The following is a 16,160-nucleotide window of genomic DNA, read 5'->3' as shown; positions in this document are numbered from 1 at the left end:
CACATGATGACACAAAGGAAATGAAGGCTGGGAGTAAACCAGTGGTTCCCAAAGTATGGCACAGGGATACAGTGAAGTGGAGGGGTCCTTATGGTATCCCAGTGAAGTGGATAAAAAGCTAAATTTCAACGAAATACATGCTTTTTTTAAATTTTATAAATACTGTAATTACTCTGGTACTATTACCTGACCATACACAGTGTAGACACCTTAGTGTTAAATCAATAGGAAAGATGTTTCCATACAGGGTACAATGTTAGCAGACGGGGGTCACGGGGATAAACAGGTTATTTTAGGGACCATGATGTTGATGTCTGTATGTTCATATACAATCACATTAAAAAGTGCATGTGAATACTAACCATATTTGTATTATTTAGTATTTATGTTCCTTTTTTATTATGTCAACATAAATATAAGAGTACTGACATGTGTAGTATGTGCAGATTTAAGACAAAGCTGCCCTCATTATGAGATTCTTACGAGAAAACACCACATTCATTACATTGAATATTCCTTTTGGAAGAGACATTTTTAAACTCAGCGGGAGATGTCATTAGAGGAAACTAACAGTGTTTCATCTGGTCTGACAGTAACAGGGACTCCCAGCAGGCCTAATAGAACATCTTTTGCTGATGTCTTGGAGCCTAGGTTTTAAGATATCCGGTAGAGTCTTCCTCTGAAAGTGCTTGTTGGCATCCTAATTTCCAGTAAAACACAATTGGGATTAATATACCAGTTATGAAAGGTTTTCACCTCAAAAAACCTTTGAAAAGTCCTAAAGGCTAGCAATTCTCCAGCTCGCCAGCTAAAGTTGTTCGAGTAGGCACTACGACACTTATAGCGCCACCAACAGCTATTTATATGCACTTGGCTTTGGCACTTTCGGAGTTACAAGGCCTTTACTCAACACTGAAGTTCTCTTCATGGCCTGATACAGCCTGGCAAACACACCAGTAGATCTATCATTAATAAGTCATGTTGTGCGGCTAAACATTTGTCATACCCACATGACTTTATGTAAAGGTCAAAACCCTATGTAGAATTATTGAGTGCTTGCTGACAACGCTGTAGGCTGAAATGTACAAAAATGTACTCTGAATTGACAAAATCTTCCAAATTATTTCTGGAACTAGTATATTTTTGGTCAATTTCAGCATATTCTGAATCATATATTTAAATCCCCTTACGCTTTGGCTACATTGAACGCGTTAACGTATGCAGACCATTTGCAGAGCGTATGTCCCGCGGAATGTACCTTTTAACTGGCTATACACGCTGGGCACAAACGGCGTAGGATTGTGTGAGTCACAAAAGAAATATAGATACTTTATGATTCATTTCTGTGTAAAAGGGCCACACACACCTCGCGTAAAAAATATAAATTGAAGACGGTCCTATTTTTACGCAGAGCATATGCACCACTACGCGCTGCCCTTTTGTCCGGTGTAGCCAGTTTCATTGATTATAATGGAAGCGTAGTTTTGGAACGTCCGCTCCGCTTACGTTACGCGTATACTGTAGCCAGCCCGTTAGACAGAAATCATGGAACGTTCATGGTGTGCCCTTCACTTCTTCCACAGTCCGACCGAGTCCTGCAGTTCTTTCTAAGATCTGTTGTTAGCCTCTAAGGTGTTTGTCTCTTGGCTCTGGTCTCATGACAGGAGTCGAAATATGATTTAAATTTCCTGGTACCCAGGGCAAAAGGGTAAAAGTTTGATTTGGTTTGCAGGCTGAAAGAGTTGCAGAGCTGCACTAAGGCAACTACTGAATAAAAAAGGAGGCTTCAACACAAAGACTAAAGAAAGATGGCATCAGCAGTGTTATTATAGTCAACTAAGAAATGAATGCATCACAAGGCCAAAGGTACAGTGTTATACAGACATTAAATATATTGACCTTCAGAGTGAGCGCAATAACACATGCATTATTGATGCCTGAACGGGGCTAAAATAACCCAACCACTCACTAAGTCACTAGCTGGCAAATATAGATGTGGAAAGTCTGTGACAACAATCATAAAGTCTTTGATTTAATTTCTTTGCTTGGTGTCTATGCAGCAGATAGTCAAGAGACCTCACAGAGTATCAAGAGTTTTCATATTGGGATATTCCCCTTGAGGGGATATTTGTGTTTCTGCTGATTCTCCACCACAGTGAGATGAGAGGTCAGGGAGGAGTGTATTTCAGCAGACGCTCACTCTCACTTCTGGCTGAGAGACAGCCTTTAACATTAATCGCTCTTCCATTCTTCTGACCGTTTCACGAGTCTTACCTGTGAGCGGACAGTCGTCGTTGGAGCCTGCAGAGTCCTCCTGATTAGGGCTGAGTGGGGGGCTGGCAGGGGGGCTGGTGCTGAAGCTGGCGTAGCCTAGGGATGAGCTCACCTCGCTGGGCTCACAGCTGCGGTTGACCGGCCTCTGGACGTCCAGGGATGAAGACAGAGAGGTGCGCTGCTTGGGCTGGATAAAAGACAGGAGGACAAGCAGGACAACAGTTAGAAAGATGAAAACCTTTATATTGTTTTTGGAGTGCTAAACTACTATATTCTGTCCTGTGCAACTGGCCGTATTTTGGGTTTATCCATTTTTGTTATTTGCTTTTCCTTTTAAGTGATTAACTTTATTTTACACATTAACAGTCACTGCTTTGGCTGCTTTATAAGTGTTTCATAGGCACAGAGTGTTGGCTTCCAATCTGAAATACACAAAATAAACCGTAACCTGCCAATTAAAACACTTCCTGTGAGAAATGATGGTGCTCTCTCTTTCTACCTTCTACATGCTTGGCACCATTTAAATCTGATATTGCTTTATTCTATTATGATAAATGCTCATTATTCCTATTTCATATTTTGTTATTCTTGTTTTAATAATGACCGATTTCTTTGTTTTATAGATCCATTTTTTTTAAATGCAATATACTCGTAAATTCATTCTGACACCTGAACATGTGTGTGATGTAATAAGATATAGATTTCAACAGAGTGTATATAATGTAAAATTTAAATTTAAGTATAAAAAATAGAGAGGGACAGAGGAAATAGAGAGAGAAAGTCATAATGATTGCTTTGCTTACAGCAAGTGAAATAGTGAGACACAGTGTGAGAGAAAGCAAGGCAAAGGACAACTGAAACTGTAGACTGGCATCTCTAAAAACATCTAGACTTACATAATGAGGCACTTGCAGCTCTAAACAACCTGCAGTCAAAACAGTGTGCGTGCGTGCGTGTATGTGTGTGTTTACAAGTCGGAGAATGTAGGCGAAGTGAACCAATAAAGTGAGACAGACACACGTCAGGACAACCTTCATGAGACCTTCACTGTCTTGTATGTCACTCAAGGCACAAAAACTGAAGCCTGAGGGAGAAAGAGATGGGGGAGAGGTTATAAAAGGAAATGAAAGTAGAAGAGGAGAGAACACTCTTTTCCATGCACCGTGCACTCACATCGTGCTTTGAAGAGTCTTCAGATCGACTGAACTAAATTGAGATGAAAAACAAAAGCAAAACAAGAGCAGGGAAATAGGTTGAACAAGGGAAGGCCATGAACAATAAAAGAGAATTGCACAGGGAGAAAGGAAAAACAGTGGGTGGAAAGGTGGAAAGACAGTGAATGAAAATGGAAGCACTGATGAAAGAAAAGGGAAGGGACAATGAACAGAAGAAAGAAATGATGGTGGAGTAAACTTTTAGGTGAATGATGTTAGGCAAGAAGGAATTAAGGAAAAGAAGACAGAAAGACAGTCACAATAAAGAAGTCAGAGTAAACATAATTTAGGATGAAAGGAGGTAGAGAGGGAAGGAGCAAATAAAGGACAGGAGGAAAAACAAGGAGGACATGGTTAGCATTACAAGGAAGAAAGGAACTAATAAGTCTATTTTCTTATAGTATTGCAGCGGTAATTTAATAAAATTTTGCGATGGCTAGGGTGACCAGACATCCCGGTTTGACCAGGACAGTCCCGATTTTGAGTTGCTTGTCCCGAGTCCCGACAAAAGCCTGTCGGGACGCTAAAATGTCCTGGTTTACACCAACCACTATGAAATTGTCCCAGTTAAACGGTTAAAATGCTGAGTCTGCCGCTAAAGCTATGAGCTAAAAGACACAAACTAGCTAGCACTTGGTCACTGCTGTTTTCGGAAAAAAACAACACAGACGTGAATAAAGGTTGCGTTTACTTAAAACTGGTAAAACTCGTGGTGCATTCACAGTTATTTTAAAATACCCTTTTCTCATCTGTTTTTGTCATTCAACAGCAATTTACTGGTGAATTATTGTGATTATTACATTTTTAATAAATAATTTAAATCCCCCTCTTTTTTTGTGCTGATCCGAAAATGTATCCGATTTGTGACTCATAACCGTGATCCGATCCAACTGCAAGTTTTGTGATTTGTTGCACCCCTATACAAAACCATTCCAAATAATCAAAGTGATGTAAGCCAAAACAGGTTATTGAACTCATGTCAATTCGTGATGATTCATAAGATATAAGGAATGAAGTAATGCACAAATCATGAATTAATGCATTAATTCATAATTCATGTACCCTTCCCGTAAAGTGTTACCGTAACTTTAGTTCAAGCCTGTGGCAGCAGTTCCAAATAATTTGTTTAGTGCCATGCAATGAAAAATACCTTTTCACAAGTTCAGTGGGTGCATTTTCCAAAAGAATGCTTTAATTCTGAAAAATAAAGTTGGTCCCCCACGAAACTCACGCAATGTCTTTTAATATTATTTCTTAGATATGTAAGCTACATACCAAGAAAATTCATGAATATTAGCTGAGATACCCCATTATGTTGTGAGCAGTAGGCCTACGTGTGCTGTTGGAAAAATTGTGTCTAATCTGTCTGTGTCTATGTCTGACCTGGGCTGGCACATGTTCACGTTAAAAAGCGTGTGCGTGCACGATCACTACGGTCACGCGCAAAGTGTCCCGGTTTTAGTTCCGGGAAATCTGGTCACCCTAGCGATGGCTCATGTCACACTTGTTACCACAACACACTTTGCATGTTGTTAGCTGGTAATGTGTTATGTTGAAAGGAATTACGTCACTTGACTTCTTCCTCGTCGCTCTTACCTGACTAGCGCTAGCTAGTTAGCTTGGTTAGCAAGGTGACTAGCGCTAGCTAGTTAGCAAGGTGCAACTGAATGTTAAACAAGACAGTTTTAGGAGACCAAAATGTTACAATTAATTTTGTGTTAGAAAAATTGTGATTTACATATTTTTTCTCTTGTTGTTATTATTAAACTGTGCATATCATATTATACTGATTACTCTAAACAAGACGACATCAACTAGCCATTGCGTCGATGACTGACAAGACAACAGCTGACGACATCAACTCTGTATTATGATTGTATACATAAGCTACTGTTTGAGACTTACGTTAGTCACTTTCTGTACTTATGCTGTGAGTGTTGTAAACTGACTCTACTTGCAAGTAAAAACTAACTATTATATCTTCAGTGGTTTCTGTCTATTCTTGATAATGTCAATATTTTAACATTTTGATAAAGGTAAAGCACACTGTGAAAGGGTCCAAGTTCTTAGACAAAAAAAGCTTATGGCGATTTAAAAGTCCAAATGCACATTGCTTAGCCTATCCTGTTGCTACTACAGCGACCTGTCAATTACATGGTAGCCAAGCCCTAAAGAATACCCTGCTTTATCGTCTTTTTTATTTTCAACTAGTGCAGTGCCCGTTCCAAACGGGTCGATTGCTTGGCCTGTGGTATCGCTGTTTGTAGCATTCTCCAGAACAATTTTCCCCCAAAATGACTTACAGAAGGACCCCAAAACACGTAACTACTGACTTACTGTGTACTTCTACTTCAGAGGAAAAAATTGTACTACTACATTTACCTGACAGAGAAATGTTACTGGTTATGATGCAGATTAAGATTTTACTACAAAATATCAAATTTAAAATGTGATGTATTATTATCCATTAAACTATCCAGCATTAGAGTTGAAAGCTCTAAAGTAAATGTAAGTAAATTGTGCTGATAACACCTCTCTTCACTTGAAGTAAACATTTGAATGCAGGACTTATATATCTGTATACAACCTTGCATACAATTTAATGTAAAAACAAAATGCTGTGGAAGTAACTTTCATTATTAAAAAGGGAAAAGTATTAAAGGATTAGTTCAACATTTTGGAAAATATGCTTGTTTAATTTCTTGCTGAAAGAAGCTTTATATATATATATATATATATATATATATATATATATATATATATATATATATATATATATATATATATATGCGTGTGTGTGTGTGTATGCCAATAAATATGAAGCTACTGACTACTATAAGCTAAGCACAAAGACTGGAAAAGGGTGGAAACAGCTATCCTGGCACAGTCACTGCTCCTGGCCAAGAATAGTGACCTTTAGAGGTGGTAGTAGTTGCATTTGTTCTAAGCTAAGCTAACCGGGTGCTGGCTGTAGCTTCATATTTAACGTACACTGGTATTGATCTTCTCGTAACTCTTGCAAGTGTTTTGGGCATTTCTTTAACATTTCCATCAAATCTGACCAAAATGCTAACACTATAGCTACTGTACATTAATTTCAAGGTCAAATCAAGACACTTTCTCTCTCTCTCTCTCACACACACACACACACACACACACACACACACACACACACACACACACACACACACACACACACACACACACACACACACACACACACACACACACACACGCACACAAGTCCATCAAAGAGAATGTTTCTGCACTCACCATTTTTAATTGCCATACATTAAGTGTCGTGAAGACAATAGGTAGATGCTCAGTCTAGACGCTGGTTCTGGGTTTACAGCTAGGTTCACTCAAGTGTGTCGGCCAGAACACCACTTAAGGCCAAATATTCCAGAGTATGAAATGAAGAGCTAAGAGATGGTTAGTATTCGGTTTATTTCTTCCTCATTTGTGTGGTTTTCTACATGGAGAAATCCAGTATATATGAGGCACAGAGACTAAAGTCCCAAACTAAGCAGCTTCAACAGACCAGAATGCAGCACAGCACTTGGAGAGTTGGTCCGTGGGGAATAACACCACAGCGGCAGTGTCCCGCAGAGACCAGGGATGTTTAAAGGACCAATGCATCAACCAAACAAGATCACAACAGCCCAGACAGGCAACCGGGAATAGGATGATGATGTATGAGCCCAACAGGGAGTCACCCTCACTGGGCCAGGGAACATTACATAAGCTTGCTGTCAGAAATGTGTATTTTTTTGTTTTTCTCTTTTTAGTTGGATGTTGTGGTGCGAAAGATATACAAATAAAACAAAATCCTTGTATGTTTTATGACCTCTTTGTAATCAAAAGCATTGATGGCCTATGGTGAAGAAACAAAATCAAACATACTGATATTAAACTACATAAATCACACCATGAGCCCGCATGGAAACAGAACCCAAAATAAATTAGATGAACCCAGAATGATGGAACTGCTGTAATATGAATCTGTGGTATTTCAAAATGGGAGGTTGAGGCTGTGCTTGTGTGTGTGTCTTTTTTTGCAAGATATCTAATGTTTAATGAGTTTAATGGCAACTTCTTCTATTCATCCTTCAAGCATCTCTTTATTCCAGCACTTATCTCTGCCTTGTCTCTGTGTACTGTATCTGGATTTGGCTTCTTTCTAACAACTAAAGGCGTCTTCTCTCTGGACTCGTGCTTATTAAGAGCTTGCACACGCACATAAACACACACTGACATATGCGACAAAACATACACCCACACTGTAGCTCTGGCTGAGGCTAAGCGTTAACAACGCAAACGGGCAGCAGACTAATGAACATGTCATGGCTGATTTGGGATTAATGAGCACAGACACACACAGAAACACACACACAGACACACACACACACCTCCATGCCTGAATAAACTACAACACAAGACATTTTCACCGCTGTAATAGCTTCCCTGGGGGAAAACATGCCGTTTAACACCTCATTAATGTGTGTGTGTGTGTGTGTGTTTGTGCTAGGGCGCTAATAAATGACACACCCATTAGCTAAAAAGTGTAATTCCTCACCTAAGATGAGGTGAGGTGTACTTTGCCGTCTAAGTTTGCTTGCATGCGTTGAAAAATGCTTATTTCTGTGTGGAACTGAGGAATTGTGTGCTAAATTGTGAATAACAGCATAATCAACTCACATAAAATGATCATGATTCAAAGATCAGATACTGTACAATTGGGTATTGGCGGTGGTCATTATTGATGAATGAAACTTCAAGAAAAGCAGAATTTACTGTGCAAACTTAAGGAGCAATGCTAAAAAAAACAATGTATGTTTATTGTACCAAAGAGTCAGGGTTATTTATTCCAAAATGTTTTCATTTAGTAAATTAGCATGAGCAGCAGACTGAAAGGTAATCATAATGGTTTTAATTGATATTTTCAATTGTTGAAGCAAACTTCTCTTCTGTTAGCAGTAGCCATGTATTAATGAGGCTGTGTATGGAGCAATTTACATCTTTTGGAGGCAGTGTTTTTTTTTTTTTTTTTTTTTTACTTCTTTTACATTCTCCCTTGTTCTGTTCTTATTCCAGTGGTTTCATACATTCACAGAAAGAGGTAAACACTCAAAAAAAAATCAAAAGGTGAGAAGAGCAGAGCAGATGACACATCAACAGCAGAGAGGAAAAAGAGAATATAAAAAGTAGTAAACATCCAAACCCCATCCTCTCAAGTAACAAACGTTTAACTGCAACTCTAAAACTTACTCTACTATTCAGCAAAACCCCTTTCTTTTGATACATTTTGGAGTTTCTTTTGCTGATCAAGCTTCTTTTTTATTTCTCTCCTCAGGAAACATTTTTTTTATCGTTTCACTCAGGTGAGCCTTTCAGGTACTGACACACTTTTGAGACCATTTCAGTGACATTAACATATATAGTGCCCCCCCTAAAGGCTCAAACATGGTTCATGTGGCTGTGCCTTTCCAGACATACATCCTCTGTCCACTGAAGTACTGTAGAGTTACTTGCTCTCTTATCGCTCTACTTTCATCAGGAAAGCTGAATGACAATCTGAATTTAAAAAGCCTCTTTCTGCTTATTTGTTAACTGTTGGAAATTTAAAAAAAACAAGTAAATATACAATTCTTACAATCTAAACAGTCTCTCAGCTTGTCATGATAAATGTGGTAGTGGAAGCACTCATGAGTAATATATTAAGTCAGTGTTATTGCCTCTGCACAGCTTGATTTAATTAAAAAGTAAAATTTAAGTCTGGTTGTTATTGTGTCATGTTACTGTGGGTTGCTGTTTGAACACTGAATCAGTATCTACCGAGGGGTCGAGTCAGGTAGCTTTTTAAATCAAAAACACTTTTCTTAACCTATCCTAATCATCAAGGCATAATTGGCCTTTTCCTTTCACATTGTTTAATTTATACTAAATCATGAAGTTCAGGAGCTTTCAGACACTTTCTGGCTTATGCGTGCTAAAATCAATTCAATATCATTGGAGGTTTTCTAGATTGCAAACTCAGAGCAAGCACTTTGTTTTTAGCCATTTTTTCCACACACAAAAAAAAATTATTTTCTAATACTGTAATTGTCTTCCCTTCCATATCTGCTATCATTCAACTCCGACTGTCTTCCAGTTTTGTCCATCATCTAAAATTGTGAGAAACTCAGTAAGCCTTACTGTAGATCAATTTGAACAAGAAGTAATTCACCTTCTGTCCGTTATCTGTAATAAACAATAAAAGCAGTTTTCCCACCAAATCTATAGTGGCACACAGTTTAAAATAGGGGCCGTAAAAGCTAGCAGCTTCTTGGCTCACAACTAATGAGGTGAATGAACTGCACGATTTATTGAAATCATCAAAATGCTACATACAAATCCTTTTAATACAGGTGGAAAATACCAGGAAATAGCTCAGATGTGAAACTCCCTCTGGAGAGCTTTTAGCATTACCTTTAGTCAGTTCAATTAGCTGTGTATGAACCACGTCTCTCTCTGGGGCCACAGGCGTCGTGCTGGCTGGGAAACCAATCACTAGCACACACTGTATAAAGGTCTCCTAGTTGTCCCAGCAACTTTCAGGTGGAGCGCTGTAAGCCTGCAGCTATGATGAGGAATGAGCTGACCAAGATACGTGAAAGGAAAACCTTTTCCTTGATCTTCTGGTCCTTCTCTCTCTTTTATCACTTTTTGTTTCCTGCTTCCCTCTTTCCTTGCCATCCCTCTTTAGTTTTTTCCAACTGCTTACACATGTTTTCAAAACTATGTCTCCTTTTTTCAAAACTCTACACACAATTCCTAAAACTGCACACACAAAATGCTAAATGCCTCACATCTTCAAAATGAAACACTGCGTTCAAAATACCATAAACACTCTCAAAATGAAGCATTTGCATCAAATGGTAAACACTTTTTTCATAATAGTAAATGTTTGGATATACCGTGTACACACTGTTGTTCTAAATCTAAGGCTCTTTTGTCTTTAATAGGTTTATATCTACATTTACAATGTTCTAGAGTGAAAGTAAATCAGCTGAAAGTGGTTGAAAAGTGCACTGTAAAAAACAATGTAATGTTACAGTAAAACAGAAAATATTTATTGGGCAAAACATCACGTTAGTAAGAGTAGCACAGAACTGTATACAGTAGCATGAAACAAGAAAACAAAAGTATAAACATATGTAAACCAAAGATATCCTTTTTAGAATAAAGAATATGTGTGTTTGTGTTTGTGTGTGTGTGGTGTTTGTGCATGCTTGTGTGTCGGGGCGGGTGTGTGTGTGTGTGTGTAATTGTATGCACTTTGTGCAAAACAAAGTCTGATTGATTTATAATGCTGAAATAGTCATTAGATAGTTGCATGCAGTATGGACGCCACCTTAAAGCTACTCAAGATGGGCTTCTCTCCCTGATCTCATCAGAGATGGCTCTCCTTCTTACTCTTCTTCCCTCCTCCTCGTTGTTATCCCCTGTCTCTTCCTCCTCTTACTCTCTGTCTATTGTTGGCATCCATTGTTCAAAACAGGTAATCTGACCTTTGACCTATGTATAGGCCTATACTAAAGCAATGATTGGTTAGTGTTCAGTTATGACATAATGTGTTTGCAAATGTGAGGAGTGTGTGTGCCCTGGTAAATAAGTGTAGCATTTTGATTGGTTGTGTTTAGAAATGGATATCAAGTCACTTCCTGTTAGATTTTTGTGTTTTAGGTAGAGAATTGTGTGTAATGTTTTGAAAAAAGTGTTTTATGCAATTGAAAACTTGATTGAGTGAAAGGCTGAGAAATAGCTTATGGTTTTGGAGATTTGCTATGTAGTTTTGCACTTTGAGTAAGAGGTTTCAAAAATTGTGTGACATGAAAAGATTTTGTGTGTAAGCAGTTGGAAAAAAATGTAAATAGCTAACATGATTACCCTAACTGTTTATTGAGCATGTGTGTATTTGCACATGTTTGGTCTTGCAAAAACTCCAATATGGGCTCAATAAAGATCTGGCACAAATGCAGTCATATTCATAGATCTGTACAGTGTAGACATGTACTGTAATTATGCACATACCCAAAGAAATTTGCTGGAAGATTAACTGACTGGAGCAACTTTGTGAGAGAGGGATCATCAAGTGACGGTGTGTGTATTCAGCAAAAACACAGCCTCAACAGCTAAATGATTAATGAGTGTGAACAGATTAATGAGCTCTAACTGCCAAAGTGATTAGTGATCTGTCTGCGTACGTGTGTGTGTTATAGTAAATAATCAGGTGATTTTCTGTCAGGAAAGCAGCTTTAATGTAAGTTCCTCAAATGGAAATATATAGAAATGCTGATGAAATAATGGTTATCTAACAGCAACATGGCTTCACTGCTCAATTAATTGTTAAACATTTGGTCATACAAGCAGCACAAAACTTTGAGATTTCCACCTTGTGATGTGGACCTATGTTTTGTTTCGAAAGCCCAAAAAAAGAGAACTGCTGGAGGTCTAGTTGCTCACCTGGTAGAGCAGGCGCTCATATAGAGGTTTACTCCTCGATGCAGCGGCCGCGGGTTCGACTCCGACCTGCGGCCCTTTGCTGTATGTCATTCCCCCTCTCTCTCCCCCCTTTCAAGTCTAAACTGTCCTATACAAATAAAAGGCCTTAAATGGCCAAAAATAATCTTTAAAAAAAAAAAAAAAAAAAATGATACGATCTATTTAATTGTAAATGTTTAACTTTCTTAACCAGCTGCTTATTTACTTCTTCACTAGCCATTTTGAACTAGCAGGTAGCCTACAATTAGCCTGTGTGAGCTTGTGAGTTGCAGAACAAGGTGTTGCTTGGCAGTGGGATTAGTAGTACTAGCAATTATATTACATTTGTCTTACATTAGTCATTTGATTTAATGATGATATCAACAATAATCTTTCATTGGGCTTTAAAATGAAGTTTTCCAGGTGCCCGGGTAGCTCAGTTGACGGAGCGTGCCCCCATATATAGAGGTTTACTCCTCGACGCAGTGGGCCCGGATTCGGCTCCGACCTGCGGCCCTTTGCTGCATGTCATTACCCCTCTCTCTCCCCTTTCATTTCTTCAGCTGTTCTGTCAATAAAGGCCTAAAATGCCCAAAAAATAATCTTAAAAAAAAAAAAATAATAATAATGAAGTTTTCCATAATCTCATATGTTTACATTTCAACTGAGAACAGCACGCTTTTACTGTTTTGAACCTTTCACAGTTTTCTAACGGGGTCTGGCCCAGCAGTGCAGTTTAAAAAGTATATCTTCGAGCTGGTAGAGCCTGGCAGCCTTTTTTGTTATTGTCTCGTTTGTTCACTATAATTATGCTGTCATCTCAAAATTACTCTACATGGAAATTAAAATTACATGTATCACCTTTTAGTTCACAAGATCTGTGGTGGTCAAAACAAACCAAGCGGAAAAGGCAGGCTATTATTAGACATCCCCTATTTAGCGTATATGTTACCATCAGGCTGTAGGTATAGGGCGCCATCTCTCCGAACCAAACAGGCTCGCAGATTACTTGTGCCTACCAGTATTGCACAGCTGGACAAACTGTGAAACAAAATAGCATCCTCTGTGTGTGAGGATGCTGCACCTTATAATATGTGCTGAATATAGGTCTGTAATAATGTCGAGGTGTCGTTGTTATGATAGATGTCTGTTTATATCTGTCGATTGTTGTTTGGCACACAAATCAAGCCAAATCAAGTTGCTAGCCTGCTTCGTAAAGCTCTAATACACTCTCCTATGTAACAGCTGTGTTCCATTCTGTACATTTACCATCAAGTGCTTCTTGTGCATGTGTCTGCATCATCTCAACCTCTGTATGGGAGAATATCTACTATCCACTCCTTCATAAAGCATCAGAAACCAGTTAGCCTACCTTATCTGCACTCCACTCTGAGTTATGTGTCTGAGTGTGTGCATGTGGTGAGGAAAGCCAGATTGTCACTGTGTACATTCTTGTATGTGTTCACACATATGTAACAGTGTGTGCATGTGTGACAGTAGATCTGAATGTGTGAAATGGATATTCTAGATCTACGTGTGTGTGTGTGTGTGTGTGTGTGTGTGTGTGTGTGTGTGTGTGTGTGTGTGTGTGTGTGTGTGTGTGTGCGCGTGAGTGAGAGAGTGCAATGTTAGAGCTCATTAATCTGTTCACACTCATGTCAATGATTTAGCTGTTGAGGCTGTGTTTGTGCTGAATACACACACCGTCAATTGATGATCCCACTCGAACAAATGCAATGTTGTTGTGACCATGTGATCGTCTGAGATGTCAGCTTCAATGTCAAATGTACTTATATAGCACATTAAAGCAACTGTGGTTGACCAATGTGCTGAACAAGGTAAAATATCAAATACAGAATTATCACGTAAAATACATTGTTACAAATAACATGAAACAACAAAACATTAAAAGACATTTGACGCCCAGACTCAGCTATCTGCCTTTGGTAGATGCAAACATGAGGTTATATCATGTGTTGATTGTAACTAGGAATATATTGTAGGCACAAAATATTTATTATAGTTTATTGTTAACACACACACACACACACACACACACACACACACACACACACACACAAAAGCAGGAACACAAAAAAGACGCAAAGTAGGACACGGAGCCAGTGGGTAAGAAACTGATAACCCCATGATGCAGTATGAATCATGGGGAATGAATCATTTTTGCTTTCTCTCTTTCTGCTTCTTTTCAGTTTGAGTATTCTCACATTCTTTGTGTTTCACATCCCATCTGCTCATGAGTGTGATCAAAAACTTGCGGAGACTAACATGTAAGGCTGACACTTTGGACGAGAAGCAAGCAATTCATAAATAAAAAAGACCCAAGCAATAAGTCCATGGATTTCAGTCAGCTGATCTCTTTAATCTTTTACCAAGACATCACATGTTTTAGTTTTTTTAAATCAACAACTAGCTTGTGGTTGGTTTCCTTTAAACCCCAGAGTTAAAGACCAAAATTACTCAGACCACATTTTTATTTACAGCAACAGCCTTGGGGAAGACTTGTCAGAGCGGGGAGGTTGGTTTACACACTGTAAGAAATGTGCAAAGTAGCAAGTCACTGTGTCTCACAGTAGTCTTCAAATATTATTTTTTCTTATATTCAAAGAAAATTATGCCATACAGGCATATACATCAACTTGTTTTAAGTCTAGTTTTATTGGGTACTGAATTTAAGAAAATTCTTAAATTGCAATAAGAGTTATTATTATTATAAAATTAAACTGCAAATTACTTGTTTAAAGAAGTGTAAGACTTAGGCTACGTCCACACTAATGCGTTTTTGTCTTAAACTGCTTTTAAAGGTGCTCTAAGCGATGTTGGGTGACGGCACTTCTTGTTGACGTTCAAAGTATTTTCAAACAAAACGAGGCTAGCTCGCCCCTCCCTCCTCCTCATCCCGTCCCCTCCCCCTCCCTTCCGTGCACTAACCCCCCCAACCCCCACCCCCAAATCCTTCTTGTCAGTTATTGGCTGGAACACTGGAAGACTTATGTTTGGTGGTGCAGGTTGGCCAGTTGGTTTTTGTTAGTGTTTGTGGAGCCTGGGCTGTCTACAGAGACCGTGTTTTTTTTTACAGTGTGTTCAGGGGACAGGCAGCTCGCAGATAGTGAGGAGATGTTTGCTGTATGTGACAAAAAATGTTGTAGCCTAAAAAACGCGTGATCGCTTAGAACACCTTTAAGTCTGGACGGGCAGAAACGGAGACCTTTGGAAACAATGGCGCAGACACCCATATTTGCTTCCTGATTGCGCCTCATTAGTCCCGACATGTCCTTCCATGATTCTTCACGCCCATAGAGCCAAGTGGTTATTTTATTCTAGTTTTACTACAAAAAAAATTTCAGACATTTTCAAAAGAAAGATGTGACAAATTTAGATTCAATTAAAGGAATGTTTAACATTTTGGGAAATATGCGTTTTTACTTTGTTGCCAAGACTTCAATGAGAAAATTGACCTCAATTCTCATGTCTGTATGTTAAATATGAAGCTGCAGTCAGAATCTGGTTGAGTAAAAAAATGAGTTCAGCACAAACTAGAGGCACTGAGAGCTACATTATTTTTACATTATTCACTGTTAAATTTGTGATATGTGTATTAGTAGAGGGTAAGGGAATACATTTGAATAGAAATAATTCAAATGACAGTATAAAATAGAAGTCATTAAATAAACAATTTCTGTGTACTTATTTCTGTAGTTCTTGGCAAGTTTAATACCAAGATCCCTAAAGGGATCCCATCAGATGTATTATTCAATTTTGTTCAAAGCAACCTAGATATGATTTAAAATAGAGTTATATTACTGTTTGTAGGATGGCAGTAAACCATCTGATCAAATCATCCTTACATCCTTACTGTTATCACATTCACCGTGTTTACAAACAACAGTGAAATTTAATCAATACTTTAGCCTGAAAGCCAACATTAATATTCCAATACTGAAAACAGGAGGGACTATAGCACTACACCAGACTCTTATATACATGCTGTAACAGTCATGTGCATGTTAGCCTGAGTGTTTGGCGTACAGTGTCTACTGATGAAATAGCCAGCGGGAGCACTAGAAGGAAATTAAATAAATTCTAGAGAATTCATTAAGCACTATAAAATTGAACTTTGGTGCTCCTTGA

At 38.5% G+C, this 16,160-nt stretch overlaps 1 protein-coding gene across 7 annotated transcripts in view; it reads right to left on the bottom strand.

Moving 5' to 3' along the window:
- The window catches only part of anks1b (ankyrin repeat and sterile alpha motif domain containing 1B), a 236,809-nt gene that overhangs the window by 77,977 nt on the left and 142,672 nt on the right, over positions 1 to 16,160 (bottom strand). For all 7 annotated transcript variants that reach the window (XM_028570991.1, XM_028570990.1, XM_028570993.1 and 4 more), the window contains one exon: positions 2,275 to 2,461. In XM_028570991.1, coding sequence (XP_028426792.1) covers positions 2,275 to 2,461 — 187 coding nt within the window. The remainder of the gene's footprint in view (positions 1 to 2,274; positions 2,462 to 16,160) is intronic.

The sequence above is a fragment of the Perca flavescens genome, chromosome 23 (genome assembly GCF_004354835.1).
Source record: "Perca flavescens isolate YP-PL-M2 chromosome 23, PFLA_1.0, whole genome shotgun sequence".
Taxonomy (NCBI): domain Eukaryota; kingdom Metazoa; phylum Chordata; class Actinopteri; order Perciformes; family Percidae; genus Perca; species Perca flavescens.
Note: the sequence above shows the minus strand (reverse complement) of the source record. Positions and strands in the feature narration are given on the sequence as shown.